General features: G+C 36.8%; 1 protein-coding gene across 20 annotated transcripts in view; it reads right to left on the bottom strand.

Annotated features, from left to right (window-relative positions):
• Positions 1 to 18,379, bottom strand: part of vps50 (VPS50 subunit of EARP/GARPII complex) — a 307,794-nt gene that overhangs the window by 200,577 nt on the left and 88,838 nt on the right. For all 20 annotated transcript variants that reach the window (XR_012395216.1, XR_012395215.1, XR_012395217.1 and 17 more), the window contains exon 12: positions 9,169 to 9,309. Coding sequence is in view for 4 of the 20 variants with exons in the window: in XM_017352306.4 (XP_017207795.1) it covers positions 9,169 to 9,309 (141 nt within the window). In the remaining 16 variants the exon portion in view is untranslated. The remainder of the gene's footprint in view (positions 1 to 9,168; positions 9,310 to 18,379) is intronic.

The raw sequence follows: 18,379 nt of genomic DNA, 5'->3' as shown, positions 1-18,379 counted from the left end.
CTTTTTATTTATTTATTCCATTTCCGCAGAATTAGCTATATTCATGACAACATTAATAATAAATATTTTATTCATTCATTCATTCCATATTCATTATCATATTGGCTATATTCGTGGCAACAATAATAATAAATATTTCATTCATGCATTCATTCATTCATTCATTCATTCATTCATTCTATATGTATTACCATATTGGCTATATTCATGGCAACATTGATGATAAATATTGTATTCATTTATTTATTTATTTATTTATTTCCTATTTATTACCATATTGGCTATATTCATGGCAACATTGATAATAATTTATTTATTTGTTCATTCGTTGGTTCGTTAATTTTTTCCATATCTAATACCATATTGGCTATATTCATGGCAACATTGATGATAAATATTGTATTTATTTATTTATTTATTTATTTCCTATTTATTACCATATTGGCTATATTCATGGCAACATGGATAATAAATTATTTATTTATTTATTTATTTATTTATTTATTTATTTATTTATTTATTTATTATTACCATATTGGCTATATTCATGGCAACATTAATAGTAAATATTGTCTTTATTTATTTATGCTGCCAAGAATATAGACAATATGGTAATAAATATAGAATATAGAAACAATTTTTGACATTATCAAAACCTGTCTTTGTCATGTCAACTTGACATTATCAAATTACACGTGAGGGACTCATTCAACAACACTGATGACAAATAACACTGACAATCAGGGTCAGCAATAAGCAACCCCAGACTGAGATAGAGCATAACTTTTATCGTTTGTTTTACCTTTGTTGATGTGCACAAACAGAGTTCCTGCTTCCGATTCAGACCACAGAGAGATCTCTAAAGGGATCTGATAATGATAGTTTCATGTAAAATTCATGTCACACTCTGCATTATGATGTGACCTTTGAAGCGTTCCAAGTTACGCTGCATTTTAATTCCCATTCTGTGGTTCAAAGTTCAGAATTGAAGTGATTGTCATTAGCATAGCTCTTGTCGTGTTTACTTTATAGTGACTGGAGAATTTGGAGAGCCGGAAGGATGACGCATTGTGCTAGAGAAAAATCATCTGCAATATTTATTTAGCCGTGAGATAACAGGAAAGATAAAATCTGGAGAAATTCTGACTTGGGGGCAAACCCCATGAAAGGGATTCATTTTCTTTCTCCTTGGAGGGTTTGGAGGGCACTGCACCCAGAACGAAAAACTGAAATGAGCAGGACTAGTGTCTCATTGAGAAAATAGACATGTCGTCTTTAGTGTGCATTTTCAAAGTGATGATTTAAAGAAAAGGAAAATCAAAAGATTTCAGCTGAGCCAAAACCTCTGGCAGAAACAGCCTTGTCTGTGTCTTAAAGGAACAGAGCACGTTCATACATTTCTTTGGGCTTGAAATATGCATAATGCTAACACAAATGATCACATTAGGCCTCCTCTTACAGGTAAGATTCGTGTTATTTTTATATTTTTCTCCTCTGTTGCACTCAACAAATAACCAAAGGACTAGGGTCTCATGACCTTAATGCCTAGTTCAAACTGCGTGATTTTAGCCCCGATTTTGGCTCGCCGACAGGTTTTGAGAAATCATCGACAAATGCCTGAAATCACAGGGAAATCACTGCTCCTGCAATCACACAGTATGAACTTTCAAAGATGCGATCTGAGAGAATCGCCGATGAGTCGCCGATGCCTGTGAGATATTTGGCATGCTAAATATTTGGAGCTGTCGGCGATTCAAATCATGCCGTGTGAATTGAGTTTTGACTGAAAATAACATCAGCTAATGAGAGAGCAGCTTTCACTTGTGTGTGCGTGTGTGTATACCTGCTGCAGGCCAGCGGGAGGCTGGGGGAGAAGTTAAAATTTCTTTGGAAATTTGGAAGGTTTATTTGGACCCACGAAATGAAGGAAAAACTAGTGGGGGTTTGACAGGACTCAGGAGCAACTGGGTCTTTTTGACGTTTCATACAGGAAGAAATTAGCCTAGTTTATTATCAACATTGAGGAGAAATGGCTAATTCCTTTTAAACCCAGGTGAGCAAACATGTACATGTTCTACCCCATTAAAGGCTTCTTTCTCATTATGTAGTTAATAACAAAAGATATACTACGTGTTTTTGGCTGTGAGACGTAGTTTGGACGAAGTTGTCTGCAATTCTTCCAATAGTAAAGTCATGCAATGTGAAAGTCCCTGTCGTCGATCCATCTTGCAGTGTAAACAAAGCAGTGACGAAACGCTAGCCCAGATAGTCATGCAGTGTGAAAACATCTGTGACACTACTACTTTGAAAATCATGCAGTCTGAACTCGGTATAGGTTACCTTTACACTTTTCTCCACATTTCAGGAAGTAAAATATGGACTCTTTGATAAACTCAAGTATGACCAAATGATTAGAGGAGTATCTTATGACCTTAAGGTTAACTTTATACTTTCCTACAAATTTCAAGAGGTAGAATATTGACTTTAGGTAAGACTACAAACCTCAAATTTGGGCTTTGCAATCAGAAATAACGTTTACCTAATTGAGAGATAAGAGAGTGGACCTGATCAACTCACTCTTCTCTCTTACCTAATAGGCCGACTTTTGGCCAGCAAACTAATTTTGACTAAAAAAGGTGAGAGTTTCTTGATGAAACATTGAAAACATCGCCAGCCAATCTCAGACACAGATTTTTTCTCTTTTTTTGACCATTCTCTGTATACCCTAGAGATGGTTGTGTGTGAAAATCCCAGTATATCAGCAGTTTTTGAAATACTCAGACCAGCCCGTCTGGCACCAACAACCATGCGACATTCAAAGTCACTTAAATCACCTTTCTTCTCTATTCTGATGCTCGGTTTGAACTGCAGCAGATCGTCTTCATCATGTCTACATGCCTAAATAAATTAAGTTGCTGCCATGTGATTGGCTGATTAGAAATTTGCGTTAATGAGCAGTTGGACAGGTGTACCTAATAAAGTGGCCGTAGAGAGTACTTAATCACATTGCTTGGGGTTTTCTTACATATTCATTAAAGGGTCACGAAACACCAAAACACATGTTTTGAGCTGTTGACAGTCGTATATGTGTCCCACTCTGCTAAAAACACTATTAGGACACCTATATTTCACTAAAAAGTGTAAATTGGTTGTTTTTGCGTTATTTCAAGCAAATTCGTACTTCCTGTTTGAAACGAATTTTTGAAGCTGCGTCACGGCCATGACATAATAGCGTGTATTCCAGCGTGCAGACTGGGCGTCTGTGCCAGAGTGTGCCTTATTACGTCTTACAGTGTGATGCATTAATGCATGAGTAAGGCTTGGTTCAAACCAATCAGCGCGCTCTATTTTGCAACTTCATTAATATTCATTAGTGTCACTGTTTACACCACAGAGACGCCACGTTGTGTTGGCAAAACAAGCGTGGAGTGTTGCTTTTATAGTTTGCTGCAGTTAAGTTTCGTTTTCATTTTCTCTCTGTGAGAACTCAGACTCACGTGTGGATTAACAGTGTACGCGACGCTCGACAACAATAACTTACGTGTCTAAGGAGGATTATTGTTTACCTGAGAGCTGTTCTCATCTGCAAACGCTGAAATCCGGATTTGCTTGTAGTCTTCTCTTCATAAAGACGCGGCTCTAGTTGCTGGTGATTGTCCTGTCTCTACAGATTTGGTAAGTGAGCGACCAGTGCTCTTTGTTTATTCAGGTTGTTCGTATCGAATTAAGTTAACTATTGCACTGAGTGCAAACTTGTTAGCACCGCATTTAGTGACCAGAATAACACACGCGGCTTTCTGACGCTACCTGCCGAGTGCATCTAAGTTTCCGGGAATTGCGGAGCTTTTTTTTCTCTCATTCGCCGTGCGGTATCAAACATTGCATGAAAAATACACGCTTAGAGCAGATCCTCGAATCAAATATCACGTTTGTCGCGAGGGGCATGAATGAATTCCCTGAATGAAAGAGTCAAACTGCAGTTAAAGTCCAACATTTAATAATCTGGCAAAAAATTCAACTACAGATGTCCATGTAGGTTAAACACAATGACTGTAAAAAAATACACCATCACTTTCTCGTGTGTGTATTTTGACTGAAACTCGCGCGTGCCCAAATAGACACTCCCACACCATCCCACTTTAGTTCCTCCGACACTCCCCCCTAAACAGAGCTGGACACGCCCGCTTTTCTGACTTTTTCCAAAGTAGAGGTGTGAAAACACCCTGCTGAAACGAGGGGGTTTCATGGCCCTTTAAGTGTCTTTTATTCATTTAATCATTATTACTTATTCTTATTTTGGATAAATTTGTTAGTTTTTGTTAATCCAAAACTTACTCTGCAACCTGGTGTTTATCTAATTTATTGTGTCACATTGATGGGCTGTTCCACAAAACATGTAGGATAAAACAATTGCTTCACATTACAAAGGGGCAAAAAACAAAGCTTCCTTCCCAAATCATTCCCTTATCTGCCTTAAATGCTGAGGGAATTGAGCTCTCTGCAAACATGCGTTGACAGGACCATCTGAACTTGAACATAAGGGCTCTGCTTTACCTCAGCTCAGCAGATAACAACAATATTCCCTTCTGACACTCGAATATAGTACAGCCAGGTGCAGATAAGCCTACGCCAACTATCTGAGCTCTGTGCCAACAGTGGGTCGCTGAAAGGCTCCACGCACTTCAACTGCAGAAGCGGAGAACAATACACATAGCAATTATAGAATTATATGTAAGTGGAGCCTGCGCTACTACTACAAAGCGGATGGGGATAAAACAAGATAAAATGGGGTAAAAATGCAGTTCGGAGGTCTGAAATGTAAACAGAAGAAGGTACTCGGTATGATTTATTGCTAAAGAAATTATAGGGGTTTTACTCAAGCGGCAATCTCTCGCTCTCCATCGTGAAGCTAACATGGAAATAACTGAAATTGCAATTCATCGAAATTCCGCTAGGCCTGTCTCCAAAATAGAGCACATTTCTATTGAGCCCAATGTTAAAATGGCCAACGCAGAAAAAAAGATGTTTACAGCCTGGTACAAAAAACTATTTTGGGGTAAATAGCTAATATTACCATTCATGACAACTAAGAGGGGGTGATTTTTTTTAGATCTCATCTGTTTCATTTTTATTAAGTTATATTAAGTCTGCATAATTAATGGCGATGCCAAGATGAAACAGGTGACTTATTTCATGTATTATGCCAATGTCCAGAAGTCCAACATTTTTGGAGAAAGGTGCATGAATACCTTGTAAAGATATTGCAGACCAAGTATGACCTTTGCCCAAGCTTATATATACTTGGTTACCCATGTCTCTTATGCCACACGAATAAAACTGAATCACAGTGGATACAGAGTTGTATCATGCTAGGCAGACGGGTGATTGTTAAAAACTGGAAATCCTCCAGTAGACCTCCAATCTTTGAGTGGATCTCAGAGTTAGGACAAGTTGCAGCCTATGAAAAACTCCCCTATAGTTTACATGGAAGAATTGAAATTTATTTTGATAAATGGGAAAAATTTCTAAATTTCTGCGACCAACAATCTTAGTAAACATGTAACAAGACAAAATAAAAATTAAGGTTAAGATATTAGCAACCCTCCCTTTCCTTTTTTTTCTCTTCTTCCTTGGTTTACTTTTGCAACTGATATGGTGTTATTTATTTATTGTATTTATTTATGCTGGATATTGGATATTCATCTGCATTATTTGAAAGAGGAAAAAAATCAATAAAAAGTTCAAATCGTAAAAAAAAAAAAAGTCTGCATAATTAGGGGTGTGGCCACTTGAGTGACAGCTAGATCTCGCTGGTTGCCATTACATCACCTCAGCTGATTCCGGCTGATTAGCTGCTGAACTTGGCATATTCGCTTGTTAAGTGTGATTTCACGCGAAGCGGCTTCTGGGTCCAAGCACTTTATCAAAACTGAATAAGGAGACTTATCAAATGGTAAAAATAAACATTTACAAAGCAATGTATTATTTTCGAAAATCACAATCGCTATATATATATATATATATATATATATATATATATATATATATATATATATATATATATATATATATATATATATATATATATATATATATATATATCCATGCCTAATATCCAACGGCCAGAAAGTGATTAATTTTTTATATACTGGTAAAGCTTTAATATTTGTGATGCAGGAAGTCTAGAGACTGACGTGTACACTATGATTTTATATGAAATTTACTGTAAAGTGTGATATAAAAAGAGACAATAAACGTATATTTTGCCGAGGCAGTGGCGCAGTAGGTAGTGCTGTCGCCTCACAGCAAGAAGGTCGCTGGGTTGTTGGTTCGAACCTCGGCTCAGTTAGCGTTTCAGAGTGGAGTTTGCATGTTTTCCCTGTCTTCGCGTGGGTTTCCTCTGGGTGCTCCTGTTTCCCCCACAGTCCAAAGACATGCGGTACAGGTGAATTGGGTAGGCTAAATTGTCCGTAGTGTATTAGTGTGTGTGTGAATGTGTGTGTGGATGTTTCCCAGAGACGGGTTGCGGCTGGAAGGGCATCCGCTGTGTAAAAACATGCTGGATAAGTTGGCGGTTCATTCCGCTGTGGCGACCCCGGATTAATAAAGGGATTAAGCCGACAAGAAAATGAATGAATGAAACGTATATTTTCTCCATTAAAAGGAGTGGCAGCTTGGACCCGGAAACAGTATTCCATACGTCACGACTTGACAAGCAGATATATTGTATTTTTGTTTTGTTTTATGTGGTTTTACACAGTCAGATGCCTTTTGGAATAATTTCTTACGTCTATTAGATATATAATGGCATGCTGTGTGCGCTTAATTGTGGTCACAAACCATTCAAGTGGTCTTCATTTTCCAGGTGAGTGAAATTCTAATATACTTTTTGCCATTTATCGTATGTATGCAGAGGATTGATCTGCTCTCAGCCTGAAGTTGGGAAAAGACCACTGTACCAGGACTGGGCCGCCTGCTAGTGCTCTGAGGTGGGGAGGGGTCGATGGTATCACCCGCAGCTTGTTGAGAAGAGTAGAGAATTTTTGTTTCAGAACCTGTCTGGTTTGCCCAGTTAGCGTGGTTCGTTTGGCATATGTGAACAGGGCAATCGCGCTCTGTTCCGCACCAAAGTAATCGCTCCGAGACCGCCTGAGTGAGGTGGTCTCGGCTCGATTGAAACGAACTCTGGAGCGGTTCGATTGCAGTGAGAAAGCGATCCGATCCGAGCCCGGTTATATCACAGTGTTTTATGGATATGTAATAGGCATACGGCTATATGAAGAGAGAATTATAAGTAGGGCGGGAAGTTTTGCGAGTCTCCGGATGCCCGCAAACCAGTGATGATCTCCTGGTAATCTCGCGTCTCCCTCCCGGTCCTCAAATAGTCATCGTCGCGCACCCTTCTTACCCCTCCCCACCACATCTCTCCTTGCGCGCGGACCTTGTCAATCACCACCAAACCACCACCTCTCAGATGAGCGGGACGCTGCAAAATAAACCCTGACACTGACCAATGCGAGGAGAGTTTACTCACACGTAACTTGTTTTAGCTCTTTTGGTCCGATTAGAAACTTTGCAGTGTGAAAGCGAACCGCTCCAAGAGCAAAGAGCAACAATGTAACATTTGTAATCTCTGTTTCGGAACAACTGAATCGATTCACAGGTATGAAAGGACCCTCAGTCTTTTAGCAAGCAACAGCAAAGTACAGTCTCAGAGTTGTTTGCTAAAATAAGTTAGTATCTATTCAGTTACTTTTTTTTAACTAACACAAACTGCCAGGGCCGGAGTGAGACTCCTTTTCAGCCCTGGAGTTTCAAGCCTCAGACCGGCCCACCTCAGTTCACGACTATTAAAATAAGGTCATTTCCAATTCAGTTTCTATTTAAACTATCACGTCTTTTTTGAGAAAACAGCTGCTTTAGAACTTCAAATGTTCAACAACCCTAACAGTATTTTATGTCTTAACAATAAAAATGAAAAAAAAAAAAATGACTCAGACAAGGATTAAACCCGGGTCGGTGGTGTCGAAACCTAACGTGCTAACCACTCTACCACAACAGTAACTTGATAATCAACCTGCAGGCTAGTCTGCAGGCTTCTAATAAGAAGACTGTGGTCAAGTAAATAAATACATTAATTTAAAAAGTTTGACTGCTGTAAGCAACAGATTCTGGAGCTAGGGACACCGGCCCTCGCGGCCAAAAAACGGACCGGCCCACCGGGAATTCTCCCGGTCCTCCCGATTATCCAATCCGGGCCTGCACACTGCATTTTAGGAGTAAGAAGCTAAAGCTACAAAATTAAACCGCAAATCAAATCAATCCCAATATCTGGCAAAAAAATTAGACAACGATTAGATATTTTCCCCAAATCACACAGCCCTATTAAAAAACACTTCACAAGACCTTTATTACTATTTAACAATTCGGTCACACTTTACAATAAGGTTCATTAGTTAATGTTAATTAATGCATTTACTAACATGAACAAACAATGAAGAATATATTTACTGCATTATTTATTCATGTTAATAAATGTTAGTTAATGAAAATACAGTTGTTCATTGTTAGTTCGTTAACTCATGGTGCATTAACTAATGTTAACAAGCATGGACTTGTATGTTAATAATGCATTAGTAAATGTTCAATTATCAGTAATAAATGCTGTACAAGTGTTGTTCATGATTAGTTCATGTTAGTAAATGCATTAACTAATGAACCTTATTGTAAAGTGTTACCACCAATTCTAAAATCTCCAACAATAATCCGGTAATAAAATCACCCATAATGGACGACTGCAGTTTCATTGGTGATCCTTGGGTTCAATACTTCCATACAAATGCAAATGAGGATTTTTAGCATCCAGGCTGAAGACACTACAAGGTGCTTGGCAGAGACTCCAATTTTTTTCCTGTTAACTCGAATTAATTGCTTCATGAATGAGTTCGTCTGCACAACACGTATCCCTCTCACCGCGGTTCGACAAATACACGCCATTTCCAAAGGCAGGAGTCTAACCTATTTTACGCATGTCTAGAGCACAATGAGAATGAAAACCAGCAATGATTTCACGCTCGAGCGATGAATGTGGCTTATATTGACTTCTAGAAGTGTGTTTTTTTTCTTTTTTGGACATCCTTTGACACTATGAATGGAGAGCGGTCATACCGTGCAAAGGTCTTTGTACTGCATCTTCTGGAACTTGGTGTCTGCATTGCCGGCGCAGAGTTCCACGTATCCCAGCACCACCTGGAAGACGGTGTTGTGGATGGCCTGGGTGAAGTGCATGTGCAGCTGATCCATCGCCGTCTGTGGAGACAGAGGAAAAAGGGGAATCAGACTGCATGTTATAAAGAAATATGCATATAAAATCCTTGCACTCCTTCATTGAATTGGCAAAATCAATATACAGTTGAAGTCAGAATTATTAGCCCAACTTGTATATCTTTCAACCCCGGCTCATTGTGGAAACGTAGCCCCGCGGACGTTTCTGCGGACTGCGATTTACGTCCCGGGAGGTACGTATTCGAGCGGTTTTTGTTTTCGCTGATCTGCGAGAGGCCGCTGTGAACGCTTTTTCGCGTCTCGGGCACCTCTCGGGAGTGCGCACCGTTCGCACCCGCGCCGTTCTCGCTCGAAAAGCCGCCGGATCGGCCGACTCAGCCGCCCTCTTCTTTCTCCTCCTCCTCCTCCTTCCCTAAACCCGAGCAACGGTTCGCAAAAGCCGTCCAGAGAAAAAAAAAAAAAGCAAAAGCCCTCGTCTTCGATTTTAATCGCGTTTTCGGATCCCGCCACGTTCTCGCCCTTATTTTCCGGATTTCGGACTTGATCCTGGTCGTCGTCCCCGCGGCTGGCTCCTCCTCCTCCGGGGCCTCCGCTTCGCCGACGCAATGTTGTGAGCTAAGCGGACAAACTGGTTGCATCGGGAAAGCCCTCCACTCGGAGGCGAGCCTTTGGCCGGCGAGCGCGAAGAGGAGAGGCGGAGCGGCGCCACACCGCCCCGCAGCATTCGCTCGAAAAAAACTAAACGCGGCCTTACGTACCTCCGGCCACGTAAATCGCGGTCTCCAGAAATGTCCGCGGGGCTACGTTTCCAGAATGAGCTTGGGTTGATATCTTTCCTCAATTTTGTTTAAAGTCTACCTCAGAATTTAAAAAAAAGCTCTATGATGGGCATGGAGCACTGCGAGCAGAGGGAGGAGTGGGTGTAGCCAGCTGAGCAGGAGAAAAAAAGAGTGAACAACTGTTAGTCGGCTCACAAAATAAGACACAAACAGTGATTGTAAGGTTTACAAGGGTAAAATGCTAATAAATAAACAGTAATTAATTTAATTCCCTGCTACACGGTTATCCTAATTTCATATACACATAAGCACAATTTGTTATATCATTATAAAGATAACCATGCTTATATAAACACTATAAATGAGGGTCTGAATGCAGACACAGTGGATAGCAGTGCAGCAGGTCTCTTTCCCTGTCTATTTCAACCTTGCCCAGCCTTGCCAGTAATCAGGAGATTTTAAACATAGGCGAATATAGCAGCACAGATAGGTGATGTGTCTGAATGGTAACAAACTCAACTGATAAAAGACAAAGTTTGCCATTCTCCAATTCTCATACAGTTCTCCCGACAAAATTGCTTGCTGCAAACCAACAGCTTTGCTGTATCGGCCTTGACAGCATAGCAGGGAATAACAAGGAACAAACATGCGAAAGCCTTGCCTTTGGAAAACATGTGCTCTCATGAATAATTAAGTAGGGAGAGTCTTCTCATATGATAGGAAAACTCAGCTATGAATAATAATGCAAAACCGACGCATCATCACTACACTAGCAGATTCGCGCTACAGTAGGTGAGTTCAATGTGACCATTACCGCCGCACGATCTACCGCCGCCGCTTTAAAGGAAAAAGAACATGTTTTTTAGGTATGACCGCAGTTTGCAACTATGCCGCCAGGTAGCACAAAGGGACGGGATGCCAACGGACAGAAATGGACTATATATTAGCTGTAAATACTCTGCTACTTGTAAATAAAGAGAAACAATGAAACAAATAAAACAATTATAAGTCCATTAATCATTAAAAAGACGACTAGGCTACATTATTTAAAGGAATGTGAAGAGCTTAAGTCCGCTATATGCCTCAGACCCAAAAAACTAGTTGCTATGAGATTGTGTTGGTTTGTTTAATAAAATAATAATAATTTAGCCTAAATAAAATTAACATTAACTGAAAGAAGGATATTTCTGGTCAGTTTGAGTTATCCAGTTTTCCCTCACAATTAAAGCTTACCGGTGCTAACGTCATCTTACTTGATGCTCAACAACCACAAATCTGTTAAAGTCTCTAAAAAGTACTCCAGGGTGTCTGAACCCTTTAATGGAAAATATTTTTTCAACACATTTCTAAACATAATAGATTTAATAACTAATTTATAATCACTGTCTTTGTCATGTTGATAGTACATAATATTTTACTACATTTTTTTCAAGATACTAGTATTCAGCTTAAAGTGCAATTTGAAGGCTTAACTAGGTTAATTAGATTAACTTGGTACGGCAGTAGTTTGTTCTGTAGACAATTGAAAAAAATATTAGGGTTGATAATATTGACCCTGAAAGTTTTTTTTGTTTGTTTTTTTATTAAAAATGCTTTTATTCTAGCCAAAATAAAACAAATAAGACTTTCTCCAGAAGAAAAAATATTATACTGTAGTAAATTTCTCTGTTAATAATTTTGACTTTTTAACCTTTTTTTTAAATAAACATTTGTCAGAAAAAAAGCAAGGATAGATCATCCAAGAATTTATATTCTGTCATCACTTACAAATTTAATGATCATTTTTTTTTATCTTGTTTTCAATAAAATTTTTATTAAATGTTTTTACAAGATCATTTAACTTTACATGTAAATACATAATGCATAAGTACTGACTTTCAAATCTTAGCTTAGTAAAGTTTTAGTAGAATACTTTTTTTTCCAGCATTTTAATGTTACAACCAATCCATTTCAAATCAACACTTTGTGAACTTTCTACTCATTTAAAAAAAAAAAATGCACAAAAATTCTTTTAGTGATATCTGTGTTTCTATCTTCTGTTGGACACAAAATAAGATATTTTGAAAGCTGTGGATAGGTGGTGAATGATGAAATAAATAAATAAAATCCATGGAAGTCAATGGGTGCCAGCAGCTATAGCATTCTTCCAAACATCTTCTTTTGTGTTCAACAGACAGAAACTCATAGAGGTTTAAAAACACATGAGCGAGAGTAAATGATGAGGTCATTTTCAAATTTAGAGGAACCATGACTTTAAGAAACACAACCATTTCAGCTGTCATAATATGAAATGTTCTGTAAGCATATCAGCATATTCAAATGACTTATGAAGCATCGTGTGATGCTAAAGACAGAAAATTTTTAATTCAGTTTTAAATTACAGGAATAATCACATTTTAAACGTTACAATGTTTTTTAAATGATTTAAACATTTAAAATGTTGAAACGTTTACAAAAAATGTAATAATCCTCCATATGACTTTTTTTTAGGGGTTTTCACCTTTATTGGGATAGTACAGTGGAGATTTTACAGATTTTACAGGAAAGTGTGGGGGGCAGAGACAGGGGAAGGATCGGCAAAGGACCTCGAGCCGGGAATCAAACTCAGGTCGCCGTGAGCACCTTGGTGTTATGTGTCGACGCACTAACCACTAGGCTACTGGTGCCGACATCCTCCAAATGAATTTTTCGCTCTTAAATAAAATAAGTAAATGCAGCATTAATGATAATTACAGACATATAAACTAAAATAAAACAAAGTACAGACTAAAAGAAAAATAAAATGCAAAATAACATTTAAAAAAGAAATAAATATAATATATACTCAGGGGAAAAAATATAAAAATGCTCTTTGTTCCATGGATGCTCTGATATATTTTACTGGAAAACTATAAGCTTATTATTTTAGAAAATCTTGCCGAAGGAGGTCTGTTTGAAGGTAAAACTTCTGGATAACACTGGTCCCAGCTCACACTCTCAGAGGAGATGAATCATTACTGAACTACATGCTGAAGCTAAATGTGCTCCCAAAGGGGAAAAAAGAACAGCTTTGCAACAACTTAATTATTCTTCTGCCCTCTCTCGCTTTCACTGCTTTCCTTCAGCCATGAGCGAATCCATCTTTCAGCTTTGGTCAAACTCATTCAGGATGTCTATCAGGATATTTGCGTCGTCCAGCGGGTCAGTGTGTTCAAACACAGACAGGTGAGTATTCCAATATTCATTCATTCATTCATTTTCCTTTGGGCCTAGTCTCTATTTCAGAGTTCGCCACAGTGGAATGAACCGCCAACTATTCCAGCATAGTTGGCGGAAACACCCATACACACTGATGCACACACACTCATACACTACAGCCAATTTAGTTCATCCAGTTGACCTACTGTATAGCACGTCACTGTTGGGGAAACCGGAGCACCCGGAGGAAACTCACACCAACACAAGGAGAACATGCAAACTCCACATAGAAATACAAACTGGCCCAGCCGGGACTCGAACGTGAAACCTTCTTGCTATCAGGTGAAAGTGCTAAGCCCCTGTGCCACCCACATTCCAAAATTTCTAAAGGAAAATTAAATAGCTGACAGAAATAATCAACTAAAAAGCCAAACTAAAAGCATCAATAAGTAATAAAATATCGAAACAACACAACTGTGACGAAAATATATTAAATGTGCTGAGAAAAACGAGCAATTACATCAATTAGCCAGATAAAAAAAACAGGAAAAACAAAAAGAGGAGATGAAAAGATGAAGAATTAGCCGTGCTGTCATTAGGCTAATTGCAGAGTTCATGGAAAACAGGCAGAAAGAACAGCACCTCTGCAGACAGTTTGAAGGCACTGACGTAAATGCTGAAGCGAGGTTTGCATTTGATTTGGTTAAAAACTTTGAAGCGTCAGAGTCAGCAAACATCTCGCTAAAAGCATGTTGGAACATCAAGGTCGGATCTATGATGAAATATCCGCCAGTGACGTCTTTTAGTCATCAAATACACATAGCTGTGAGAAAATGCTTGTTTGGAGGGTGGGGGGGGGGGGGGGGGGGGTGGCAAAGTCCATTTAAGTGAGATGCTGCTAGAGTACATGTAGAAGCAGGTAGAGTGAGAACAAAATAATTTACAAAACAGTCAAAATAGTTATCAAAGCTGAGGATATGTTGCCCTGCAGTCAACTGAAAAACATGATTCACTGAATTTACTATATTTATTTATGGCAGTCGTTCTCACTTTTTACACCAAGTACCACCTCAGAAAATATATCGTCACCTTAGAATTATAAGGTTCTGTCTGCATATTGAATGATTTTGAGATACTGAGCTTTAAAGTTTTGGCATTTCATATAGCAAACAATATGCGTGTAACAGTTCTCTTTTATACATCAACATGACGGAGACCCTAAATGTATGCTAAATTTAAATCATCAAAATTCTCTTATATTTGCAAATTGGGATTATAAGGTCCTCTCTGGCAGATCATTCATTAAAACATTACTTTTCAACATACAAATACAATCACAAAAATATAAATTGATATTGTAACAGAATATATATTTAATTGATGTTTTAGGATGAATATTTGTTTTTGTTTAAATTTAACAAAAGGCTATGCTGCTTATTTTGCTGTATTGAATTTTATGCTTCATATTAACTATTGAATTTTTTATTGAATTATATGCCCCATTAATAAAATTAAGTATTTGCCTTTCAAGACTTAATATTCAATTTAAAGACTTTAAAAAAAACAGACAATGAGCAAATGAGTTTAATAAACACTGAAAAATGTTTCACAAATGTTTCATATGTACACAAATAAAAATATATTTTATTTTTAATTTATTACTTTTTTTAATAACTTTGTCTTTTTCAACAATGTGAAATGTAACATTTCATCTTGATGTCAAAAAATGCTTCCAAATCATCACATTGACACACATCTTTTCAGGTTTCATCTCAATTTTGTGTAGCGCAGTATATTTAGTCAACTCTGATTTTGGGTTTGGTCTCTCTACTTTTCATATATATATATATATATATATATATATATATATATATATATATATATATATATATATATATATATGCAGCTGAAGTCAAATTAATTAGCACCCCTGTTTATTTTTCCTCGTTTTCTGTTCAACAGAGAGCAGCTTTTCCCAACACATTTCTAAACATAATAGTTTAATGACTCATCTCTAATAACTGATTTATTTTATCTTTGCCATGATGACAGTAAATAATATTTTACTAGATATTATTCAGCTTACAGTGACATTTAAAGGCTTTACTAGGTTAATTAGGTTAACTAGGTAGGTTAGGGTAATTAGGCAAGTTATTGTATAACGATGGTTTATTCTGTAGACTATCAAAAAACAAATTAGCCTAAAGGGGCTAATAATATTGACCTTAAAATGGTGTTTAAAAAATTAAAAACTGATTTTATTCTAGTTGAAATTAAAGAAATAAGACTTTCTCTGGAAGAAAAAAAATATTATAGGAAATACTGTGAAAATTTACTTGCTCTGTTAAACATCATTAGGGAAATATTTAATAAAGAGAAAAAAATTCAAAGGGGAGCTAATAATTCTGACTTCAACTGTATGTATATACACACACACACACACACGCACACGCGCACACACGCACACACGCACACATACACAGAATTGGAATCATGAAAAATCTTTGCAAATTCTCTGCAGAGATCTGTTTAAGTGTCATGAATCTCCTAATAATTTGTCGAGGCAGGTATGACCCTAAAACTCTTAAAGAAACTTTATATTGGGAAACATGGAGTTGAGTTTCCATCCAGCCGATCTCCAGGTCTGGCAAGAGCACTTTTAGCTTAGCGTAGCATAGATCATTGAGTTTGATCAGCTCATTAGCATCTCACTCAAAAATGCTTTGATAATTTTCCTATTTAGAGCTTGATATTCTGTTGCTACATTGTGGTTTAACAGAAAATAAAATTTTTATACTGCTATTTTCTAGGCTGATATGGTTAGGAACTATAATCTCATTCCAGTGTATTAATCAAGGAACTTGCTGCAGTAATTTTATTATGCAAAATCTAAAAATTAGCTAACTTCTGTCAATATAGCCAATGTAGCCACTTGCAACCATAAAGATATTCGTTTAAGATAATTCAAAACTATTTTCAGGTTCATGGTACAGCAAAAAAGTTCCTTGATGACTACGCCAAAATGAGAGTATAGTTAGTCATATCAACCTATAAAATAGCAACTTTTCTGTCAGCTTTAATACATGTTGTAACAACAACATAATCACTTTAAACGGAAAAATAATCTAAACTCACTTAAACAAGATGCTAATGGTCTAATCTGATTCAATGATCTATGCTAAGCTAAGCTAAATTGCTCCAAACAGACGTGAAAATTGGCTGAAAGAATTAAAAAAAGTATACCTCAATTGTCTAACTTAAAGCAAGTTTTAAAATGAGCCTATTCTCATTAAAAGTGCCTTAAACTGAAAATTTATTTTAACTATTTAATTATTTTGTATGAGATGCTAATCTGATTCAATGATCTACGCTAAGTGAAGCTAAAAGTGCTCCTTGGCAGACCTGGAAATCGGCGGAAGGATTAAAAAAATTGTAAACCTTAACTGTTTAACTAAGGAAGTTGTAAAAAGAGACTATTTTATAAAAGGTGGAGTGTTCCTTTAAAAGCAGAATCTGTTTCAATTTGCGGATGAAACACAAATCTTGGAATCAGTCCTTCGGTAATTACCAGTTGATCGGCTTAAACAGCCTCGCTCTGTAAGCACTGATGAAACGGTCACACTCTGGACTGCAAACCGCAAGTAAATTAACTTCTTAGAGGTGTGTGTGTGTGTGTGTGTGTGTGTGTGTGTGTGTGTGTGTGTATGAAAGTATGAATGAATAATCACTGCGCAGCTGCCGTGTACCCGAGAGGCTCTGTTGATCAAAGTGGCATGAGGAGACTCTTTCAGATGAGGCCAGGGACGTCTCAGGACACACAGACTTGCATAATTATACTCACAGACACAGATACAAAATACTACTTGGAGAAAATAATTATTTAAAAATAAGTTGTAATGTCTATTTATTTTGTGCAATATTTGTTTTAAAATGCAGATTTATTTTAATTTTATGCATTCAATAATATTGCATATAAATACAACTAAATATTGCACAAAATAAAATAAAATATTAGGGTTAAAAATAAATATTGCACATAACAAACAGACATTACAACTTGTTTTCAAACAATTAAAAATTATACTATACAACTACATATATATATATATGTTTGTTTTTGTTTTTATTCATTTACTTTTTTTCTTTCCAAATGATGTTTAACACAGCAAGGAAAATTTCACAGTATGTCTGATAATATTTTTTCTTCCGGAGCGAGTCTTATTTGTTTTATTTCGGCTAGAATAAAAGCAGCTTTAAATTTCTTAAAAACCATTTTAAGGTCAAATTACTAGCCCCTTTTAACTCTATATTTTCGATAGTCTACAGAACAAACCATCGTTATACAATAGCTTGCCTAATAACCCTATCCTGCCTAGTTAACCTAATTAACCTTGTTAAGCCTTTAAATGTCGCTTTAAGCAGTATAGAGGAGTCTTGAAAAACATTTAGTAAAATATTATTTACTGTCATCATGGGAAAGATAAAATAATTATTATAGTTATTAAAACTATTATGTTGTCAACAACAACAATAATTACTTTATAACCAATATAATAAATGCATTTATTTATGACATCAACAACAATAATAATAGTTTATGACCAATATTGCAAATTATTTTTAATGTAGTATTTTTTAAACAATATTTTACATTTTTATGCAGTAGCAAAGTTTATTTTATGTAGAGTTTTAATTAATTTTTCGTAATAACTCATTTTATGTGATGTATTCTGTTTTTATTATACGTTATTGCAGATCCCTCTACAGTGGCCAGTCTGTGCGGTCTGTAATGAGACTCAGCTTATTGATTTCATTTTCAGCATCGTCTGGAATGCCATCGGTTTTTGCAGCACCAATTATTATTTTACCCAAAAAGTTGGCAAAAAGTTCAAATCCATAATGCAGAAGCACCTAAATGAACAGTACGAAGTTTTGCTTCAACCACAGTTTTTTAAGGACAAAATAAATGAGAAATACTATAAAAAATAATACAGAACAATCCCAGGTATTTACATACAAACAAGATTTTTCCAAGGGCCAGAGCTGCCTAAAAACAAAGTTAATTTACCCTGTTGTGTGAGAAAAACTGTAGAAATACATATACAATAGACTTTAGAGCAGTTTCTCAACTGGTGGGT

Source organism: Danio rerio, chromosome 19 (assembly GCF_049306965.1).
Source record: "Danio rerio strain Tuebingen ecotype United States chromosome 19, GRCz12tu, whole genome shotgun sequence".
Taxonomy (NCBI): Eukaryota; Metazoa; Chordata; class Actinopteri; order Cypriniformes; family Danionidae; genus Danio; species Danio rerio.
This window is presented reverse-complemented; position numbering and strand designations above follow the sequence as displayed.